The 24,011-nt window shown below is 39.5% G+C and overlaps 1 protein-coding gene across 1 annotated transcript in view; it reads left to right on the forward strand.

Moving 5' to 3' along the window:
• The window catches only part of col14a1a (collagen, type XIV, alpha 1a), a 131,652-nt gene that overhangs the window by 81,463 nt on the left and 26,178 nt on the right, over positions 1-24,011 (forward strand). Inside the window, exons 34-40 of the mRNA XM_058646975.1 lie at positions 4,049-4,207; positions 6,078-6,155; positions 6,720-6,806; positions 11,848-11,901; positions 14,455-14,550; positions 15,092-15,145; positions 21,910-21,963. Coding sequence (XP_058502958.1) covers positions 4,049-4,207; positions 6,078-6,155; positions 6,720-6,806; positions 11,848-11,901; positions 14,455-14,550; positions 15,092-15,145; positions 21,910-21,963 — 582 coding nt within the window. The remainder of the gene's footprint in view (positions 1-4,048; positions 4,208-6,077; positions 6,156-6,719; positions 6,807-11,847; positions 11,902-14,454; positions 14,551-15,091; positions 15,146-21,909; positions 21,964-24,011) is intronic.

Here is a 24,011-nt window from a genome sequence, read left to right on the forward strand (position 1 = left end):
ACCCAGTTGCATTGAGTGTTTAAACCGTCACACTGCTGACATCTAAAAATTGTAGTTGCTTTGCTCTTCACTCCATAAGTCTTTGAGTAAAATGTTGCCAAGTGACACACCATTCATATTCATGCATCTATCCTTTTAAGGACATTGCATTTACTTTCATATTTTCTTAAACTAACCGCAATTCAAATCTAACTTAACCAGTTCCTCAGGAATTAGGTTGCACATCATTGGGACCAGGTTCAGGTTTTAGTCTCCATGAGGACTACTGTCCTGACAATGTCAGTGTTTATCCCAGAAAAGGTCCTAGAGAGGTAACAGATACAAATACACCCACCCACACCCACACATAAACACACACACACACACACAGCTGAGTCAGCTGAAATGCTGATAGCCTCATCTACTCGGCTCCACATTATCTCACACAGCATGTTTAAAAACTGCCATAACACTTTAAGTGGTTGTGTTTCTATGCCTGCCAATTTTCCAGTTCCATTACTGTACCACTACTTCAATTTGTGCATCTAAGAGAGAGAGAGGGTGAGAATGCTGATTTGCACCTCCAACTCTTTATCTCAGTCCCTTCATATTTTGCTATACTGCTCTTCTCTCCTCATCCTTTAGTTCTCTCTAAATGGGGATCCCTAGAATATTCTGCTATAAGCATTATTTTAACAATATTTTTGTTAATTCAATTCACTTTGCGCAAATAATTGAGTTGGTCTTATTTTCACTAGTAAACCTATTCATATTCTGACCATGACACACATGTGTGACCCTATAAGGCACAATTTTCAAGTAGTAAACCACAGAAGAAGACCGTAGCTGTAGTTAATACTCTGTTGGGATTGTGGTTGCAAGAAAATACAACACAGTTAATCCAGACAATAAGCCTCATTACATATGGCACCACTGCTCTCTTCTTTAAGACCAGTATAGAGCAGCTTATGCCAACATGGTGCCCATTATCCAGCAGTCTTTAGCCTCACACACTGAGCCTGCCCTGTGGACAAAAATCCATCATTATTCTAGTTTCAATGAAACCTTGTCCAACTAAAAATAATGATTATAAACCCATGGCTCTGGCTTCGATTGTGTTGAAATGCTTTAAAAAAAAAAATAATACATGGGTTAGTTCTGTATTCAGTCCATTCCACTTTGCCTAAAGTTATGAACAACATGTGGATGATGACATTAAGTGTTACCCATTTGATTATTAAGCCCTTTGAAGGCCTTTTCACACCTGCTCTGTTTTTAATGCACTTCCTCCTCATTCACATAATGGTTAGAAGTGTAAAAAAAAAGGGAAAATACACAATCCTGTGTATTTTTTCACTTTTTTATTTGGGTCATTTTACCTCTTATGTCTCATGTGCTGTATGTAAGGACATTCAGGTTACTAGTTTTGTGCAGCAGTGAGATTTAAAATATCTAATTCTAAATGTGTGAAAAGGTGTAGAGATAGATTGGTGTTATACTGGATACGATGAGCCAATCAAGCAGGTCTGCTTAAGCTTTCGTAGCTGCAGGGCAGTTTGGTCCTCATTTGCAGCATAAATTGTACTTCCTACAAACAAAACATGGAGCACCCAATCGTAGTTGCAAATAATGAAAAGTCAAAAAGCTTTTCTAGTCAGCTTTCCATGAAGGTGATGGGGAAGAACAGTATACACTTTTCACCACATTTAAAATCAATGGAAAATTTAAATGATGTTGCTGGATTTTCATCACTTTTATTAGGAGTTGTGTAGTATGTGTGTTACATTTGTTTCTATCCACATTGGGCTGTTTGTATGCCTGCATGTGACACACTTGCCGAGCACTGGTTGCTGGTTCGGGTCCCTTTGCTTTTTTAAAAGACAGGTTTCCCCTGTCTTTCATACTATGTCAACTAGGATTGGCACCATGACCCCCGACCCTGTGGAGGATAAATCGGTAGAAAATGGATGGATTATGATTACATTTTCTGGGAATGTAGTTTAAGAATTTATTTGATTTTGATTTAAAAAAAAAAGGAAACTATTAAGGAGTAGTTTTGATATATTTTGGGGGGGAAAATAACATGGACCTACATGAAATATACATGAAATGACTGTGTAGTTTGGTCAAAATCTGCATCTTAATCCAAATGACATTGTGGGAAAATGAGCAGCCTTGGCAGAGGTTTGCACTATGTGAGTGCTTTCTCTAGTTGTAATATTCGGTTATGACTTTCTGCAGTTTGTGCAGCTGGAAGTTGTTTCTTACAGTCAGCACTTGACTTCAAGACAAACGTCCCAGTGGGGACGATAAACTGTATTGTATCGTTACGTATGTACAAAAAGAGTCCCTGCGGTTCTGTCAGGCTTTCGCTTTTACATTTCTAGTCACTGAAGATAACGTTGAGTTGATAGCTCAGTGCTGTTGCCATCAAAGTTAACAGAGTTGCTCATTGTGTGAGATTATCATTGTCATATGCGCAGCATAACAGAGATGAAGTAGCAGTGTCAGTAGTTTTCAAAATAAAAATGTAATTTATCTTCAGTGTGAAAATGATAAGGGAAAAAAACGATGGATGTTAAGAAATGTGGTGTTTCATATTCCAAAAAGATAGTGCTGATGTGTTAAGACAACAGTTCATATAATGCATGTGTGTGTGAGAGAGGGGGATAGAGGCTAATTCATCTTGTGCTGGCAGGAGTATTAACTGTGGATGAATCGTGGAGACAGCCACCAGCAATAATCTGACCTGCCAGCAGCAGCGTGGATGCAGCAAAAAAAACAAAACAACAACAACTGCTTAGGTTTCTCTGCTTTGATTGTTGGTACCTTCTTTGTTTCTGGGCTAAAACTCATCCCGGCTCTCAGTGGCATTGTTGAATACCATCTTTAATCTGAATTTGACAGCTAATCAAATCACACGATTTAAGGGTATTTCGAGTTGCATGCAAAACATACAGTTCATATGAAACAATAGCCACGTGTTTGCATGAGAAAACGAAATGCTTGGAAATAGACAGTGACTTAGAAGAGAGGAATGGTTCACAGTTTGACACTTTTCAAGAATAAACTGCTTCCTCCAGACTTCTGAGCATCTGAGTCACTGCTGTAGAAGACTAAGGAAGCAGATTAAGTGAGGGAGAGCGAATGACAGTGTTCACATCTGGAGCTGCACACACACACACACACACACACACACACACACACACACACATACACATCATCCCCTATATAGCCTGTAATATTATGTCTAACGTGTAAATGAAACAAAATACTTGCACAATTCTCAGTGGATTTCCATCATCCTTCTTTATTATGAGTGTACAACAAACTCACACACCAACATGCACACAGACACACACACATCATGCTCAGTGAAGTGTATAGAATGGAAGATGAGAACAGAAACTCATTATGAGGCATCCATTCGGACGTCAGCCAAGAAACTGATGCTGACACCAAAATATGAATTTCTTATACATACTGCATGCATGTACAGAGGTGTATGTGCTGCACATGCATTCATGTCCATGTGATACACAGTGTGTTTTTCTTTTTTTACTGAAGGTGTGAAACAGCAAGAACTAGAAAAAATAAATAAAACCAAATTAACACACAGATGCTGATAGTATCAGTCTTTGCTCATTAAACGTATGACTGGTGGAATTTCATGGTTCATGGCACACTGGCAGTTTGAGCTCATATAGACTCACACTCAACAGGCTAATTTGTACTGTTAGGTAAAAAAAAAAGATCCACTCGTTGTCACTTTGATTAGTCAGTTATTAGGTGACCTGTTGGTGCATATACACACCAGAGACAGAGGAGTCACTTATCAGGTAAGTATTTAGAAGTAGAACTCACTCAGCAATGTTTTACTGATGCTATATTGAGCTGTTTGTGTTTGTATATTTAAAGCAACAATTATTGTGGCACGGACTATAACAATTGAGACAAAATACCTGATTAAGTAAACTCGAAAGGCAATTTGTATCTCCGTTGCATAGACCATCGGTGATAGTTTCTCTGTTGTTTAGAAAATAACCATCGCTCTCTGTCTCTCATCCAGCTCCATGTCATCATCAGTAAGACATCTGTAAAGGTGGTGTTAGATTGTTCTGCGATTGGAGAGAAATCCGTCAATGCAGCTGGCAACATCACCACAGACGGAGTGGAGATCCTCGGAAGGATGGTTCGCTCCAGAGGCTCACAGGACAACTCTGCCCCAGTCAGTAGGAATTCATGTCTGTGTTGTTGTTAAGTGCACAACGGGCAAATTGCGAATGCATTGTGTTTGTTTTCCCGCTGGTCATGAATATTTTAAGGTGTCCTCCAGACATTAAGGTCATTATCAGAACAGTCAGAGTTTATAAAAAATAAATACTCCCCCCCCCAGCTTGGCTGTGTAATGCCAACTACAGTTAAAGAAAGTGTAAAGAAACTACAGTTAAAGAAAACTTCTGCTTTCATCAATGAATTATGTGTGCGTGCATGTGAGTGTGTCTGTATAGGTGAATCATCATCGCCTGTAAAATAGCTACCATAAATATGGGAAACCATTTCCATGATTTACTTAGTTATTTTATTGCAAGTGCAAATGAACAGTGCAGTATGCTTCACATACACTCTGTTAACTGAGCTGTACCCATTAAGCATTAAATAGGAAACCTTTGGCACAATTGCACAGACAGGGGAGAAGGTGAGATATCCTGTGCCTCTGGGAATACTTAGCTCCACTATTAGTACATTTACACTTCTGACCTGCTCCACAGAAAATGATCGGCTGGAAAATGCTGCATGAGAGTTTTCTAAAGTAAAATAAAGAAAGTGTGACTTTTTGTTTAGACGCTCGCAACCTTTGACACCAATCTGATTCCATATCTAACATCACACAAACCACAGTCCATACTACTTTATTTATACAACACCTCCATATTGGAGAAGCCACTACTTAGAACTAATTATCATCTTTATCCTCTTAAATTGGGAGTCTTTTGCTTGTTCTTTGTGACAGTAAATCTGTGCAGTTTCAGGTGATGATTTGTTTAAAGGAGATCACAAATGTGGCTGTACCTCAGAATGAGTATCAGGATGTTCTCAAGGTGTCAACCACCAGTCCTGTTACAATGAATCTGGGTCAAAAACCTGATCACAGTGTGGCTGTCGATGTGGAGCTCAACTTTGACTGAAAGAGCTCCGCTCATCAAAGATGCCCCGTGGTGCTGTGAAAGGAGGAATATAATTACCAGGAAGAAAACCATTTCACACAAGCTGAGAGGCTGGCCATTATTCCCCCAGACGTATAAACGTTTGGCTCAAATATTCCACGTGTTGTTATTTTTCAATAAAATTACAATGTGTGTGATGAATTGACAAAGCTAACGCTAATTGCCTTTTAACTTTAATTGAATTTCACTACTGTACACCTGAGACGTCTAGATCAAGTTTACTTAAAGACTGAACCAATTACTGTCCATCAGACTCACAACAACACGTCACTCGATACATATAATAAACTTGATGTAACCAGGCACAATGCAAAGCAGTTTCCCTACATTTAAAATTATTAATGACCACGTGAACAAAGGTTGCATAGAGAAAAACAAATGAGATAGTTTTCTACCCCCTGACTGAATCTCCTTTTACTCTGTAAACATGTGTTTGTGTATATAACTCCCCAGATTAAATAGTTTTACAGTAATTCTTGTCTACGTGGGGATTTTCCATAGTTGTTTAAGGTTGATGTAATGGAGGGTGCCTGGTTTCTGGATGGTCAGAAATGCCGAATCATCAACAAAAGATAAACATAAAGTTTATGCCAGCAGGCACCTTAGAAATGAATAAGACATGAGACCATGATGTAATTGATAGCAAAGTCTATAGTATAGAGGAGCCTTCCGATTCACTTCAGAATCAGCAACTAAGCTAAGACATCAGACTATCTTCACACCATCGTTTCAAAATATTGTGATTCACTTTCAGTCTCTAACGTTGCCCCCACTTCACTTCTGTCCTTTGAAATTGTGTTAACTAAAAACACTGTAAATACAGAGCTGATGTGTGCATGTGTGTGTGTGTGTGTGTGTGCATGTTTTTAGTTCCAGCTCCAGATGTTTGACATCATCTGCAGCACGTCCTGGGCCAACAGAGATAAGTGCTGTGAGCTCCCAGCATTGGTAAGAAACACATGCTTTACGGTGTACTCTCTCTCTCTCTCTCTCTCTCTCTCTCTCTCGCTCTCTCGCTCTCTCTCTCACACACACACACACACACACACACACACCTACACACTCACAAATTTATATTCACTTCAAAATATAATTCCCCTCCCCTGCACTCCTCTCTAAGTGCACACTGGTATAATGCTGTGATAGTGAGAGTGATATTTGGGCTTTCAATCAAACTGAGTCATAATGAGGAACTGAGGATTAAAGCCAATTTACATGGACACTGTACTCAATGAAAGACAATAAGCACTGGCCACTGTTAGCACCACTTGTGGTGAGGTAGGTAATTTAATTTATGTGGCATAAATTCCCCCCCATGAGCAATTAAAGAGTCAATATCTCTGTCGTCCACACGCACACAAAAGTCTGACCAGGTTGAGTGCAACTATTAGTTACTGTAAAACATCCAACAAACATGCTGATGCTTTTCATGTTCTGCTCTTACTGATGTTCAGAGAGAAGTGTTTTCAGTCACCTTGGTGTGTGCGTGTGTGTGTGTGTGTGTGTCTTCAGAGAGTCGAGAAGCAGTGTCCTCCCTTGCCTCATGCCTGTACCTGCTCCCAGGACAGTAAAGGACCCCCTGGACCCACTGGACCCCCGGTAAAACATCACTGTTTCTTCACTCAGTTACTTAATTAATGTTTAGTTCATTCATAAATTGAAAATTTAGACTATTTTGGTCCAGTGCAGGGCTGGCCCACGCCTTTATGTGGCCCTAAGGTGAATTGATTGAGGGCATTTTTCTTCATTTGTCTACATTCAGATTATCAACCACAATTGTCAAATTGATTGATCATTGGAGATCAGATGATTCACATTCATGACTTCTGGTGTCTTGCACCTGAACATAACATGGCAGACATGCAGCTTGGTAATAACAACAGTAATAGTGTGGTAGTAAGGCGATAACATTACAATAACTCCATGTCATTTCCAAATGAATATCCAGATAGTGGCTTGCTAATAAGTATTATCAGTGTAATACCTTTGTTACTTGGATATACCACCATAGTATTACTTACCTATTAGAAAAATGACCACACTATTACATTTTTTTTTTTTTGTGCTATAATTTACAAGTGTTGCCAATACCTTTCTGCATGCATCATCATCAACATAAAATGTCATATTTGTGAAAACACTTGCTATTACTTACTAAGTGGACGATCAATATGGTGAGATAAGTGAAGATGTACCTTTATTGATCGCCCATAGGGGAAATTACAGAAATGGAAGCTGTCACAGCAAATCTGTGGGTGAGATTTAGCTCTACAGAGAACAACACTTGCCTCCAGTGTTTGACTGAGCCATGCTGCTCATGCAGGTCTGATATGATTGTTCTCACTCATGTTGCAACCACATAATGAAGTGACACAGATGAAAATCACAATTGATGATGCACTTTCTCTGCCTTCACAGCTGTGAAAAAAAATAGACGTCGTCAACAGAAAAAAAGTCGGTTAAGAGTCACTTCAGCTTGGTAATGTGAACGTAGCTTGTGTCTCTACATAGTGTGAATTTATATCCGTGCTAAAGATCTATAGCTTGTCTTTGTATTCGTTTTTTCACTCATTGATCTATTCTGGAGAAAGTGTCCAGACTAACAGTAATAGATGCAGCTTGTAAATTGTAAAGTCAGACAGCCGCTCTGGCAGTTTTTAAAACAACTTAATTTCCCTCTGTGGAATTTACAATTGATTGTTCGAAAAGTCACTTCAGACAGAAACTTTATTGTCCTTCAATGCCAGTCGGAGCTGCTAACTATTGTGCAATCACAATAAGACAAAAACAGATCATTTGCAAACATAAACTAGAATGATCTAAACCTGTTGGTTGCAACACACAAGACTTCTTAATCCCTCAGTGATGAATGAGAACAGCTGAAAACAGTGGCTCTCAAAGCTGTTATTTCTTATGGATTGCACCAGATCTTTGTGTTTCTATTGGCGTGGCATTTGTTAGAGAAGGAGGAATGATCTTGTGTAGGAGCTGTATTCCTCTCACGCAGCAGCAGGTATGACCTGATAGAGGCTGAGGGTTGAGAGCAAGTAAATGAGCTCATTTATAGCCTGAGACGTTTTGTCTGTATTCTTTCTTCTTTTTCTCCTTTTCTTTATCTTTCTCTCCCGATTTGGTCTTTTCCTCTTTCCACTCCCACCCTTGCCTCTAATGCTTTATTTTTCCTTTCCTCTCTTAAGTTTTCTCTCTTTGTCTCCAACCATTTGGGCTGAGGGCAGAGGAGGAGGATGTGATTCTACCCCAGCAATTATAAAGCGATTCAGTTTATCACAGTCAATTAAAATCCCCCCCCACCCCCCCCCCCAAACCTGTCTGATGAGTCAGATCTACTCACTCATCTACAGGTTTATAGCCACAGTCTGTCCTTTTACTTTTTATTTTTCTACATTCCTTTTGATTAAAATTGTCATCCTTGGGTTACTATAGGAAAACAGCGCAGCCATTAAAATATACAAACAAAATGTATATATTTTTAAATGCATGTCAACTGATAAATAAGCTTTAAGAGGTTGAAGAACTTATTTTTCGGTGACTTTTTCCACGTTTTCTCTCCACACCTTGTACTGCGTTTATTTCTGTAGCCTCAATCTCTTTTCTCTTTTTCTGTTTTTTTTAACTTTTTGCCTCCACTTCATCCCAAAGCCTGAGGCACTTTTTCTCTGTCTCTCTCATTTTATGCCTACCTGTGCCTCCGTCTGTCTCTGTGTCTATATTGGTTTCTCTCTCTCTCTCTCTCTCTCGCTCTCGCTCTCGCTCTCTCTCTCTCTCTCTCTGGCAGTGAATGGGCTTCTTAAATCACACTGTAACTGCAGCATATAGGTGTAGATGAATGGCTTATTGACAAAATCTCAGCCACTTTTGTGCAGCAGTCAGTGGGGCTTTGAGGAGGGATGAAAAGGCAGTGCCATTCCCCTTGTTAAAACAGTATAATGGTTGTAAACAGAATAAATGTATCGTATCCCCTGTGGAAGAAAAACTTCAGACAGACACGGAAATGTTAAACAGACTCAGAAAACAGAGAGATTTAGTGTAAACATTGGATGTACACAGGATTGGTTGTTGTGCTGTTGGAACTTTGCACACTGCAATGAGCTGAGGAGTGTGAGTAAAGCTAAATAAACACTTGGATCTCCATTTCTATACCTGTTGTAGTGTCCAAACACACAGTGTTGTTATGAAGAGACAGCTGGAAGGCAAAATGAGCAGGAGAGCAGGAATATCATAGGAAATGACAGTAGCTGCCATCTTAAAGTTCAAGACAAAATCTTTATTTTATTCTTCAAAGTGTTTATACTGAATAAATCTGGTTCATCAACCCAGACAACCTTTATTTTAGTCTGTGAAAAATATGGTAATACTGTATTGACGAGGAGTATATTACGTGTGTGTTCACTGTAAATGGTTTTCTCTCTTGCACAGCAGCAGGCAACTACAGTTTTCTATAACTGTGAGTCATGTTTGAAATAGTATTGATTGCCTGAGCTGAATTGCAGCCTGTGCTGCCTGATTTGGTACAGACTCAGCTCGATACCCAGCATCAGTCAGCAATCAATCTGGCATTACAAAGACATTCCCAGCCCACAATCTCTATTTGTTAAAACTCAATTGTGCACATGCTGTTCCAGATCCAAAAGTTGCTTTAAAATGTAAATTGCTTACTTAAATGTTATAGTGGTGCATTTTCCTCTTTTTTTTTAATAAAGTTATTAAAGTAATTTGTATACGGCTGTTGGAAGCTAATTTCGGTTTCTCTCAGAAATCCATTAAAACGACTTGCAGAGACAAATTGCTGAAGTTATAAACATAATCAATCATTTTTGAATAATACCTGTTTTTTTTCCTGACATGAATTGACAAAGGCATAATTGTTGCCTTTGAATTAAAGAAAACATGTGTTCCATTTGTTATCTAAAATGTTTTATCGTCTTTTCACTGCGAAAAGGAGAATTTAAAGTTAATTTAATTTAAAATTATTTTCCATTTTAACCACATAGGCAAAGATAGAACCAGATCAGACCATGTTTATCTTTTTAGGGCTGTTTACGTACAGCACATTAAAATGTGTAGAGGTGTTTTTAACCAAGGCTTGGGTCGCCCTCCTGTCACGTCCGTTGCTAAGCAAGTAAAACCTGGGAGCTGCTGAGACGGGTTGCCACAGCCTCTCTAAATTATTCAACACAGTACACTATGAAAAATAATCAAAACACAGACAATGGATTATCAGCACTGCATTTCCCTCACAACATCTGTGCTGCACCCTGTGTGAGTGTGTGTGGGGAAAAACTGGGTATCTGGGCGCATCCTCTCCTTCGCCACATGGCTCAGGAGCTTTGTCTGGATGAAAGGCATTCACACCATATTTCAGTCAAGAAAGACCAGTTTGACCTACTTCTTAGGCCTGAGTATCAAAAGATGAGTTGAAATCACTCACTGCATTCAAAAAAGTTTTGCTATTTTCATCTCGATGCACCCAGCCGCTCTCGTTTATGTGCACGGCCCTCAGAGATATACTATGACAATGCAGCAGGTGTTCTTTACAAAAAAAAAGCAAAACTCAAACAATTAACCCTCTTATGAACATAATATTCAGGCCATCTGGATTTATTTTGATTTTATGTCTGTAGAATTGTCAAATGAGTGAGTGCTTCTGGCCCTTTTTCTAAGATAACTTTCATTTTCGATATCTGGCAGTTATTCAACTGTTTAGCAATACGGTACAGAGAAGCTGACATCGCAAACATGTGACACGCTGGTGCATCTTGTCTGTGATTGGACGGTTGTTCCGCTGAAGTCCTGAGGGTTACCCCAATGACAAGTAGATGGGCACACTATTTCTCTGCTTTCCAGGATCCATCCATCCGTCTTCTACCGCTTTGTCCATCCCTTCTGTTACTAATCCTGTCGTCGTTGACAGGATTAGTAACAGAAGGGATTGTGTTAATGGGTTAATAGTTCGGGTGGGTATCAGCTTTCATTGTTAGAAATTAGGGCAAAGTAGAATTACACAGTACTTTCTAATATGCAGTAGAGAAACTACTGGAAATTGGCTACATATACAATCCTTCCATTAGGAGAGCACTATTGTTTTTACTACAGCTGTGTGTCCCTTCTCGTCTTCTCCTATAGTTATTTGTATACTGCTGAAATTTTAATCTAATCCCCCCCTCCCCCCCACCACCTTGTTCCCAGGGGAGACCTATTTAAGCAAACACAGGAAGAGGATGTATCCCAAATGGGCCAATGATTAACAGATGTGTGCCGTGTGTCCCCGGATAAACCACTGGGCTGGAGAGGTCAGCCCAGAGTTTTGCTGCTGCTGTAGACTCCTGCTGTTACTTACAGACGCAGAGTAATAAAGTGCATGGCTCACAGGGACAGTTACAGCACAGATCACCGCTGGCCTCTGTTCATCAAATTTATAATCCAGCCATTTCAAAAAACTGCACCCTCCCACTTTTATTAGATTTTTAAAAATGAATACCAAGTTCCATGTTTGAAAGAGTGTCTGAGGGTTTAATATTTTTTCTCAGCCTCTGCTCTTTTAAGGCAGACCGTTTGCAAATATTGATTTTGTGCAGTTTTCACAGTGGGGTTTTGTGTGTGTGTGTTTCCTGTGTTTCAGGGTGGTCCAGGCATAAGGGGAGCCAGAGGAGACAGAGGAGAGCCAGGAGTAACGGTTAGTAAAATGCAAAATTTAGCATCTTACACTCAGACACTGTAAGGCTGCATCTTCCTTGGGGATGAATAAGCGCAGAACTGAGTGTATTTTGCCAAGCAAAACATAATAATATTGTTTCCTTGAATTTATAGACAGACCTTACACCTATATCTTAGATAAATCCCACACTGGTCTTTCAACTGGCTGGACATCAGAGAGTCTTGTTATTACATAAACGTCTAACAAATCTCTATGTGAGGCAAAACAAGGCAAGGTTGAGTTGGCGAGTGTAAGAAGATACATCAATCCTTAAATAAGCCGAAGACGAAGCACGAAGCAAAGCTCTTGTTTATTGTACATTTTATTCAGATTCTGAACCGATTAACACATCTGCCTTCAGGGATGGAACAAGCCCCATCCTCTGCTCCTCCCTGTGACTGGATGATAAAGAAGAAGGAAAGGTGTCGGGTGTGAAATAATTCCCCCTTAATCACAACTACTTCCCTTGACAAACTCTGTCTCAACAAATCATCTTTTACTGGAGAGTTGCATCTGCTGTAGTTTCACTATGGTAATCTGTTCCCAAACTGTGGCATTCAGTATGACCTGCTGCTGCTTGGAACGTCTCAGTACCAAAACCCAGTTCCTCATGATCGTAATTCAATCTCTTATTTAACAAATGCTTTGGAACAATACTTTGAAAGAAGCAGCAGGGGTCGTTTGGATCGCCTTGCCACATCTGCTGAAAGCCTTTCAGTGGCCAATTAAGAAAACAAGGATGTTTACCTAAACCACCAAATGTCCTTCTTTCGCTCTGTTTAGTGACAGTGAGTCAGTTTAAGATTTGGTGAAATTTCTGTGGGTGTAAGTTTGTAGCCCACACGTTTGTAAAAATATAATTTATTTTTGAACAGTTCTTAACCTTGCAAGATAGGAAAGTGTATTGACACCGTGGGAAGCTGAGCGGCGGAGGTTTGCCCTCTCTCAGTGCTGTCTCTGTTGTTAGTTCTGTTGTGGTTTTCTGTCCTGCTGTCGCACATAAAGTATTGGCCTTATCGTCTGTAGCTCGACAGCTTCAGCTGTTGTATTTTTAGATTTTTATGAGACCAGCTCCTCAATTTCTGGTAATCAGTCTGGATGCATTGCTCATTACAGTAGAAACACTGATAAATGGGTAAATAAATGATGCAGTTAAACCTTGTCATCTTGTCATCCCTTTTGTCAATTGATTCGTCTTGTCTGACTGTTTGACAGCATGTTTATCTGGATAGTTATCATTTGAATGAAAGCAACACCCCCCCCCCCCCATGTTCTGTTCATGTCTCTCTGATCCGTGGTTTCACGTGACTGTTTGCATGGATAAGAAATATATGATTCCAGTAACTGTACGGCTGAGCAGTGAAACAATAAATACAGCCCGAGTGAAGATTACTTTGGCTCCAACTGCTGCTGAGCTAACAAGACACAAGTACGGCAAACCAGGGGCGGGTTCAGAGGAATTTTCTGACTCCCGCAGTAGGAATCCTGACTGCAGCTCACACACATACACACATGGATCGGAGAAGCTGCTACACTGACACAACCAGATCACACACGTGTCAAACTCGATGTCATGTCTTTCCTGTTCCTCCAGTGACGCACTTATTAGTATCACACTTATCAAGTCACCATAAAAGAATTAAACAAATTAAATGTGGACTTTGAAAACAGAGAGTTGGAACCAGAGGGGGGTTATTAGGAAACTCAACCCTTCTGAGGCTATTCCATGCTTAAAACTATTTATATTATTGCATGAAAAAAGCATCCATTGTGTTCAGTAACATGACACATCTTTAATTTCAAATTGGATCTCTGATTTGTTTATTTAATTCAATTTTGGGCAACCCCAGGTGAAAGATGACCATCACGGAACAATTGTGGAGATTTCTTTAGTCATGGCTCTGGTGGTCCTACATCATACTGTTTGAATGATTCAAAAAGGATGATTATTATAGACTGCAAACATGGCAGAAATTTGGGATGACCATCCCACGGTGTGTCTGCTGCTACAATACATTCACTAACTAGCCAATAAAACTGGCATATTGACCAAATACCATAGAGGCAAAACTTAGCTTCTAGTTTCTAAATTTGACCTCTTTTTCCTTCGTCATGACCAGGTCTACATCTCATCATAGTCTGCAATTCATTAGATGTCACCATCATTCAATCTACACACAGTACATTATCCTTTATGTTGTACCTACGTTTATAAGAGCCATGTTGCACAAAGAGATTTTTTTTTATGATCTAATAAGTTTGCTGAAATGGAACAGTCTGTGTGCGGCGATAAAAGTAAACCCTTTCCTGTGTCTAACGTTGAGTCTTTCACTGGGGAGCAGAAGAATTAAGAGTTTCAATGCATTTCATGAATTTCGAATGAGACTTCCAGCAGGTCAATGGAGCAACAAGTGCGGAATGATCCGTTGTTACTGACAAAATGAACTCTTCAATGTCTGTCTTGTCACTTTGAGGATTTCCCATCCATGTTGAAAATGAAGGCGAAAAATGAACAGGTTTTTTTTTTCACAGGGACCACAAGGGCCAGTGGGAGAGATTGGCCCTCCCGGACCCTCAGGGCCACTTGGTCCTCAGGGACCCAGCGGACTCTCCATCCAAGGGCCCCCTGTAAGTTTTTGACTGGATGTGTGTGCATGGCTGCATGTGTAAAGGTAGCATATGTCACAATTTTGCTAAATTCACACGTAATAAATCTCACAACAACCGTCAGCCTAATGTTTTTTTCCTGGAGTTGTAAAAAGGAAAATTGTAGAAATGAAACTAATCCCTAAAGTGTATCTGGGATCAAGACAAACAGAATTTCTGTTATTCCAAAGCATAACTGCTGAATTAAATTAGGATGGAAATGGTCACAAAATGTGTGTTGTGAGCCATTCCACTCGTACTGGTCTGCTTTAAGGTCACACAAATGTGTAACTGGACAAAGCACTGAGCTGTCCACCACCTGCCAACATAAACTGACGCAGTTAGTTTGGAGCATTGACACCTGCACACGCCCAAAATGTGCTGCAGTGGTTGTAGATGAACCTTTAGTGGCGCGACACCATATTAAGATAAATGATATAGTTTTTCTCACTCTTGTGTTCCTATGGTTGATGTCTGTGTGACCGCTGGTCCAGCTGAGATGTAAGGACTCTGTGTTTTGCAGGGAGCTGCGGGAGTGAAGGGAGAAAAAGGAGAGACTGGCCCAGCCGGACAAATGGTGAGAAAACATTTTCTTAAAAACATGGACATAGGAGAAACATCATAGACTGTATATACAAATGGATTTAGTGTTCTGGTTTGAAAAGTGAAGCCTAGGAAATAGGATGGAAGTAGCAGTTAGCCACCAGGGGGTGACTCTACTGGTTGCAAAAATAAAACTTGATTTATAACTTAGCATACATTTTTATGAGCAGTTAATGTTCTCAATCACTAGTTTCAGGTCTTCTCCAATATAACATTATGTCAGTTTTGTAAATTATGTTCGCATTTAGAGGAGAATAGATGATGCATGACTTGTGACACGTGTTTAAACACACTCCCACAAGTGAAAATTTGGTTTAAACAGCGGGATTACATTGGGTTTTTGACCAGTGGGAATGAGGGATGAGTTTAATCCAGAGGGGCAACTTTTTTACAGGCTGTCAGTGATTTTCACATGCAGTGATTTTCTCATGGGTTTTTGTCTGGATCACAAAACTAACCAGTATTTGGTGTGTGTGTGTGTGCGTGCGCGCGAGTGTGTGTGTGTGGCTGTGACTATCTATGTAAATGACTCCATAACTTGTATACGTGTGGAAATTAAAAATGAGTTCTGGTTAGTTCCTATTCTTAGCTATCTGCTTCTGTGCAGACCATGCTTGAGGCACACAAAGGCTTAATTTAAGGTGATAAGGAAAAACTCATTTATAATTTCATTCTCATAATATGATTATATCATTGATTATTAGGAAAATACATATTTATAATTGTGCTACGTAGCCACCATTAGCATATGGGAATGTGTTAGTTTCTTGTACATAATTAATTCAGCTGTAGTTGAAGCTGCTGCCTCTTTAAGTAATGATTACTTAAGTTTTGTTTTATCATTGTTTATTGCAGATGTGCAGGGCCGTGTCAAATTTATAAATTCCCTTTAATCAGAATTAGATCCAGGTAAAATGCTGCTTATTCGTTTCAACATAATTGAGTGTGAGCACAGGAGGAGGAGGTGAATGGGACCATGAACATAAGGATCAAGTAGTCTGTGTGTGTGTTGTTTGGTTGCTGACACACACAAAACACACACATGCACGAGCACACACATACACAGCGATCTAATGGAGTCATTGAGATGTGCATAATCATTACCAGCATCTCCATTATTGGGCAGTGAACCTATCAGCAGTAACACTGGATTAATTTAATGGTATTCTTCTGAGAGATCTGGACTTCAGCGAGAACGGAGTCAGTATTCCAGTAACAATGTACCAGGGGATTTTAATTTCTGTTCATTTATATATTTTTTTATTATTATTATTTGTCTATTTGCATATGTTGAATGAATAGTGGGGACAATTTCTTTGGGTGGAAAAACTTTACAGACTTGGCATGCACACCTTCGAGGTGTTAGTTATTGGGCTCAATTAGTTATTCTGCTCAGGATGACATTAAGCAGAGACTAGAATTGTGTTCACTCAGCAGACTCAGTGCACCAGTGAACACGCACACACACACACACAGATACACATACGCTGTGTGCAGACTTTCAGCTCATCAGGGGCTTGCCTCTCTTATTTTACTCACTAAAAGGTCAGAGTTGATATTAAATGTGTCTTGAGGTGACTTGTTTTGTTGATGTGGTGATATAAAGAATAGACAACACTTTACAAGAAGAGGACAACACACCGTAAATAAATGTTACTACAGTGTAGTTTGACCAAGGCAACATTTTTAATCAGTTTTAGTGACAACGTTTGGACCAACAGTTGATGAATGACATGTATCTCTGAAGATCTGCGATATAACTCATGGGACACACTTTTTTAACAACACTCGTTCGATCACGAGACAAGTGAATGAAAGATTTTGCAGGCAAAATGTGATGATTGAATCTTGAGAGAGTTTATTTTCAGTTGCCCTGAGCAGGGACATAGTTTGTTGCAGCAGCATGAATAGAGTAAAACAGGAAGAGAAGAGCTTATTTAAAAAGACAGCAGCATGATGATAGGTTAGGTGGGATGATGGGTTGCTGTGCTTGTAGATCGATGTGACCGTCTGATGATCATTTGATCACTCAGTTAACAGCCCCAGCTAATGATGGCATCTGACAGTCTGACATCTGACAGAGCACGTGTAGATGTGAGAGAAGAAAAAGACAGGATGAAACATAAATACTGCATTTGAAGGAAGCAAATAAAAAAAGAGTATTCCTTCTGACTGAACTTATACTAGAGCTTCATTTCATTGAATACGCTTTGGCTTTATTTGTTCTCTGCAACAGCCTTATCTGAAAAAACTCATTATCACTACATACTGTATATTAAAGTGTAAAGGACCAGTGTGTAACATTAAGGAGGGCTTATTAGCAGAAATGATATATACTTCCCATAAGTATGTTTGTAATTGCTTTAAAATAATAATTGTTTGGTTTTCGTAGCCTTATGGCGCTTTTCCATTAGTACCTGGTACTTTTTTAGTACCTGCTCTGGCGAGGTTCCAAGTGAACTGAGCCAAAACTTTATCTGACGTCGACAGACTGCCGGCCACTGATTGGTCAGAGTGTCGTCACAGGAAGGGTCATGAGTGCGCCGTCAGAATCATATAACAAGGAAATCTCAACATTTAACAGAGAAGTCTCTATTAAGTAACAGCACTGCCGAAAGTGGCGATCGATTTTGCCGTATTTCAGATGATTCAGTACACCAAACTGCTTCACTAGTCACTAGTTTGTGAGTGTGGCGTGTAAAAAGTCACGGCAGTTTCATGCAGCCGTGCTATGATGACTCCGCCCACGTTGAGAAGGTTCTAAGACAGGGGTGTCAAACTCAAATGACCTGTGGGCCAATGAGCATCTAGTCTGATCAAGAGGGGGCCGGTCTAAAGAAAAATAAAGTGGAAAAAAACAACTGTACAGTAGTGGTGGACAATATAAGATATTCATGATGATATTAGACAGAATTGCAAAGTAAAAAGTGCTTGTTTTGATATAAAATGACGTATACTTCACAATAAAAAACATATTAATGATGCACAAAAAACGGAGAAATCCATGGAAAATTTTGCAAATAATGACAAGGTTAATTGTACTTAAAACAGCTTAAATATATGTAATTAAATGTTAGTGTAATACATTAATAAAGCAATAATTACAACCGTATGTCTTATAACTATTATAAAAATATTACTAGCAAATATATTTAGTCTTATATTCTGTCTACATTCCATCAGCTCACTGGCAGCGGTGCCTCAGTGCAGTGGTGGGTGGGCCGCATATAATCGATTGGAGGGCCACATGTGGCCCCTGGGCCACCAGTTTGACACCCCTGTTCTAAGAAGTAAAACGAACCAAACTGCAGAGTCGCACCGTGCCGTGCATTTTGAAGTGGAAGGAAAACGACACTCTTTCCTGATGCCGTGTGCACATTCTCGCTCAGCTTACGACTTCTCACTTTCTGGCAGATGCCACAAGACATTTTGTTCAGCCGAGTCCATTTAAAGTGATTGCCACAATTATTTGTTGAGTGTTGAGTGTGGGGGGCCGACATCACCTAAAAGCTCTGTCAGCTCCATCCCACCTTCACATTGTGTTGAAGTAGATTATGATGCAGTGCACTCGTAACCTCAGTCTGCAGATCTCCGTGTTATAGACTGAGTACAGCTCTGTCCTCTAAAGACTCGCACTTTCATCAAACTTATGAGCTGGAAAAATAATGTCTCTCTTGTATCTTTTATTGGCAAAGATGGGCTCCGATATTTTTTGCACTTTACCAGGGTTTCATTTGATGCTTTGATGTTCAGAAGATATTTTTTGTTATTTTAGTTAGTGATACCTCTCCCTCCTGCTTTGACCTTTTCTGGCATCAAATTAATGATTCATTTTATGTGCTATATTTCAAGTGGTAAGAGGTTAACGCTGCAGAATGAGAAAGCCTTAATGTTATTGTTAAGAGAGTTTCATTCCCTGTCGTGTCTTTATATAGGCCCTGTGAAGGTTTGACAGCCCACGTGTTTTCTTCTGCCGTAGCCATTGAGACCACTGCGACAGTGATGAGTGAATAAACAGTACATTGGAGTAGAATTCAGCTGCAGCGTGAGTCTCCAGTCAGCGCTGACGCTGTAAAAGTTTGAGGGACAGCTCATGCAGAGACCATAAGGGAGAGAATTAATTTATTTTCCATACCACAAAGCACAACTGGTTTCAGTCCCTGCACTCATCTGCTGATCACTCATCATGTTAAACTAATGCATTGATCTGCCCTCACTGTGCACTGCACTATGGTGCTGTGCATCAATATGGTGCTCCTGCAGGGTAAATAATGTTTTGGTGGCTGGAGGGTGATGCTGAAAAAAAGGAAATGAGGGTAATATTTAGTGCTTGGGCAGGTGTTTATTACACTTTATTTCTGGCTGAGGTAATGGTGGTTTAAGATGACTGTTCTTTATCAACTATTTGTTTTTACTATGTTGAGTCATGAAATACATTAAATAAAAATCTCTCTCAGGTTGGAGGACTCTTCCACTCACCCCACTCTTTCCCGAGCACATCACGTGACGAGGGCGGTTACATACTAGTGAATAATACAGTGTGTACAGGCTGTATTGTACACCTAACCAAAGTGTCATTTAGACCAACAAAGAATACACAAAGAAAATAAGTAGGTGACAACAGACTGTTAGAATACAATAGAAAAGGTTGCGATTTCTTAATAAAAAAGGATCCTAGAACCCCTGAGTGCATATTTAATATTTTTTCAAGGCTTAAGAAAATCATCACTTCTTTTAACCAGGCAGACTGAGAGGTTGTAATGCTAGAAGAATTCTGCTATGTGCCAAAAAAGTGTTGAGGGCAATAATATCCCTTTGTTTAGTACTATAAAGAGTATGTTTATCTGGCAATGGGCTTATTCTAAAGCTACAAAAACAGCAACAGCAATTTTTTATTTTAAAGTGATTATGCACTTATATTATAAGTATACTTACTATATAAACATAAATATGAGTAGTATACTCTTTTTTTTTGCCAATAAACCAAATAAAAAAAGTAACACACTCAACTTAATAACCAGTTGAAAGACAACTGAAGACTAGTTGAAGAACTAGACTCTGAACCAACTCACCAACGGCTACAACTCTCTCTCTCTCTGACTGCATAGTCCTATTAATAAAAGCCAGCAGTGCTACCCTGTGCTGCACTATATTACAGAGTAGTAATTCGTTTTGTCAAAGGTGTGTGTGTGTGTGCGTGCGTGTCTCGGCATGTGTGTGTGTGTGGCTCAGTGGGGGAATATTGTAGCTTCCAGGGCCCTGTTGTAATATACGAGGGACCACAGAGAATATCACAACTCTAAATCATCAATTACCTCTCTTGCTCACTGCTCTGCTCCCCTCCCCTCTCTGTTTGTTGCTGCAGTAAATACAACATAACCTTGTCATCAGCACCCCTTTCACCCCTGTTTCAATTTGACAGTGAATTTGACAGCTACGGTGAATATGGGTAGTGAGTTTGTGTCTCACTTTTTACTTTCTTTCGGTTTATCAGTGTACGAAGTTATCCGGCAATCCCCTTTTTTTCCAAAACTGGAAAAACAAAAATAAGTAAATGAATATATCCAAAAGAATACCAAAGTGTATGCAGCTGTAAAGCCATTTTAAGTGTTTATTACTGTATCAGTGAAATATCTTTGACGCCTATGTAAGTTCATATATCATGAGTTATTGATGACACAGCTGTAATCATAAAAAAATGGTAAATGATGACACAAATGAAAAAATCCATAGCTTTAATAGTGCAAATGCCTTTCACATTAATTGCTAGATTCTCATTTTTATTGCTGATCATTTTTCATCCGTTTATACAGAGTTACAGTTGCAGTGTTTCTGCTAATATAGTAATAGCAAACATACCAATAATATACAGTTGACCTAGTAGTCTACAACTCTATTATCCGGTTTCACCGACTGTTTTAAAATGTTTTTTCTATTTTTTTAATGCATTGTGTACACTCACACTCGCAGACATTTGTTCACTTCTTCAATAAACAGTTCAAAGTGGATTTTCTTAGCTTTCTCTTTGTATTCCTAAGAGTCTCAATGTGTGTTTTGAGCAGATGAGGCATAATTCCCTGCTCTGTGTATGTGTCTAAGTGAAAGTGTCAGGAGAGTTTATTTCAAATGTCTTGGGAGACAACACTCTGGCCGACGTCTAACCAACAGCACATCATTAATCATACGAGGCCTGTCCTTTGTGACCCCGTCCTGTAATTTGTAGAACCTTTTAACACTGTTAACTGCTCTGTTTTATGCGCTCTCTCTACTAATTCTGAAGTGCTGAGATAAATCACCTCAGCACTTAATCCATGACTGTATTTTGGAATTGACTGTGTGCACTGACCTGCACAGAGCTGGATGAAGGGGAAATGGTGCAGGAGATGGAGCAGCAGGGCAGCCTGCTGATAGAAAGACTTATGTTAATTTAGACGTTAGAAGCTGGTTCTGTGTACAAATCAAATTTATGGACACTGCTACCAAAGCATCATTGAGCAAGATAGGAAACACCAAATCCTTTTGGATTAGCATGTTTTGCCTTTTTTTAAATGCATCCCTTGTTCATCTGTTAATTGTTGTTAATACGGGCAGATTAACCTGCCTTTTTAAAAATAGTTTTCTACAGGTAAGCTTTTCACACAAGATTCACGCTGTATAATGAGTTACTGTCTAAATTATATGTAAAGTATGGTTCATGTTGTCATAGGTGTTGAACCTGTTTTTCTTTCTTTTGGTCAGGGTGTTCCTGGAGGTCCAGGCTCAGCTGGACGTGATGGCCCACCAGGACCGAGGGTGAGATAATCATTTATTTATTTGTGATACATTGACTTATTTATCTATTTGATATGTGAATGGAGATATTCTGAGAGATGTAGACAACAATTAGTTTGGGAGTAAATGATGTAAAAAACTAAACAAAAACCCCCCACACATCTTGAAAGTAAAACAAAAAGAAAAAGGCAAAAGGTCAACAACCTGCCCTCAAAGATCTGAATATAATAGTAGCATCATCTTTCTGCTGAGAAATATGACTTTTAGAGGGTGTTTTAAAATGAAAATAAAAACCTTCTTTCTTTTGGAAAAAAAAGCACATTTTTGCAATTGCTGAGGTTTTTAAAACTATGGTCAGCACTTCGTGTAGCACTTCTGCACATTTCCCAGGTATTAAATAAACACAGGGTTAGGGTTAAATGTGAAACACATTTGGATGTCTAAAAACAGACTCTGATTTAAACGTACAACAGGGAGCAGCATTTAGGATCTCTTGTTTTCCCCACATTGTTTTGTATTCCAGCTTTTTTTAAGTTGAATACACACAAACAGCAGCTTTTTTAAAAAGTGTGACACCTGACTCCAGCTGATGGATCTCAGCATCATCTGCTGTGCCCCAATCCATGGGCTGGATCCTCTGGAGTGTGCATTTGTTGACTGGATGTTGTCAAAATGCATCACTGCGCAGCAACGTAGGCTGTCCCATTTCAATTTGATTTGTCGAGTCCTTCGAATGTGACTGATGAATGCTGCCAACGTTTGCCCGGCGAAGGGTGGATCCTTTGTGGCCGACTACATCCCAGCATTCTTTGTGCACCAGTGGAAGAATTGGTGACACAACCAGTATGTCTTCTGTCCCCAGCCCTTGGATAGGGACACGTGCCTGTTAAAGGCACTCTTTCGTTTCTTTTCCCTGTTTCCATTCATCTTTTTTCAACAACGCTTTTATTTTGAAATATGCGCAGCTTTGTACTGAGGAGTCTTTGCAGTTTGTTGAGTAGAGAGGATTGTACATTTATGGCAATTTACAAACTTAAATAACATTTGTCTCTTTGTTTTTGGATATTTTAATGATGCAATGTTACATATTATATCTTTATTCACATTCACATTCTTCTTCCTTCCAATTTATTCATAAAGACCATTTAAATTTAAATGTAAAACAAAGGTTGACCAAAGTGCTGTAATAACTGCATACACGTTTCAAATGTAAAGCTGTCTCCATCTGCTTCTCCTTAATACTGAAAGCGGTACAACATGAACAATGGAGATCTCAGGCATAAATGCCGTGTGATTTCAGCTCGCTGTAGTTGATGCTGACAGAGGAATCGGGCCCAGCCGGGCGGTAAATAAAAGAAAAGGAGAACACAGGCGGAGGTTAATCTATCGACAAGCAAAAAAGAGAAGGTTTTATCCGAATGCATTTCATGAACGTGGAGAGAAGAGTTTTGTCTTCCTGGTTTCTGGCTCCTGGCGAGGTAAAAGATTCTACACATGCATTCGCTGACAGGAGTCCAGATGCTCCCCTCGGTGATGGGTTTTAAAAGATGTCATACATAGTTTTCAGGCTCGTCATGTGGTTTCCTTCAGGATACTCGACGTATTTTGGCTTGAGCGTCTTCTCACGATGATAGCTTTGGACTTTGGAAAGAAAGTCATCACTTTTTATCATTGGGTTTAAAGGTTTATGATTAACGGTGCATGGCTATAGACATAGAGTGAGTTTGTTTCTGCATTTTCCGACTCCCACATGACCTTTTCACACACACTTTGCTGGACATTTGATGAGAGTTTCTGTACAAAGAGGTCTCTAAGGGTGTAAACGTGGTTCTGAAAGAAAAGTGGGTCCAACAGTTGCAAGTAAAATAATATTTGTTTGGAATTGTAAGTTAAAATGCACTACAGGTCAAGGCTTTTGTCACAATTTCTTCAGCTTTATTCTGTATTTAACTGAATACATAGTCACATTGTCAACGTATCAGCCCACACTGTATCACAGCATGCAGGGCATGTAATTGTTGAGTGTTATCATGTAAAATGAATCATTACGGAGTTATTTTACCTGCGAT

The sequence above is a fragment of the Solea solea genome, chromosome 13 (assembly GCF_958295425.1).
Source record: "Solea solea chromosome 13, fSolSol10.1, whole genome shotgun sequence".
NCBI classification, from domain to species: domain Eukaryota; kingdom Metazoa; phylum Chordata; class Actinopteri; order Pleuronectiformes; family Soleidae; genus Solea; species Solea solea.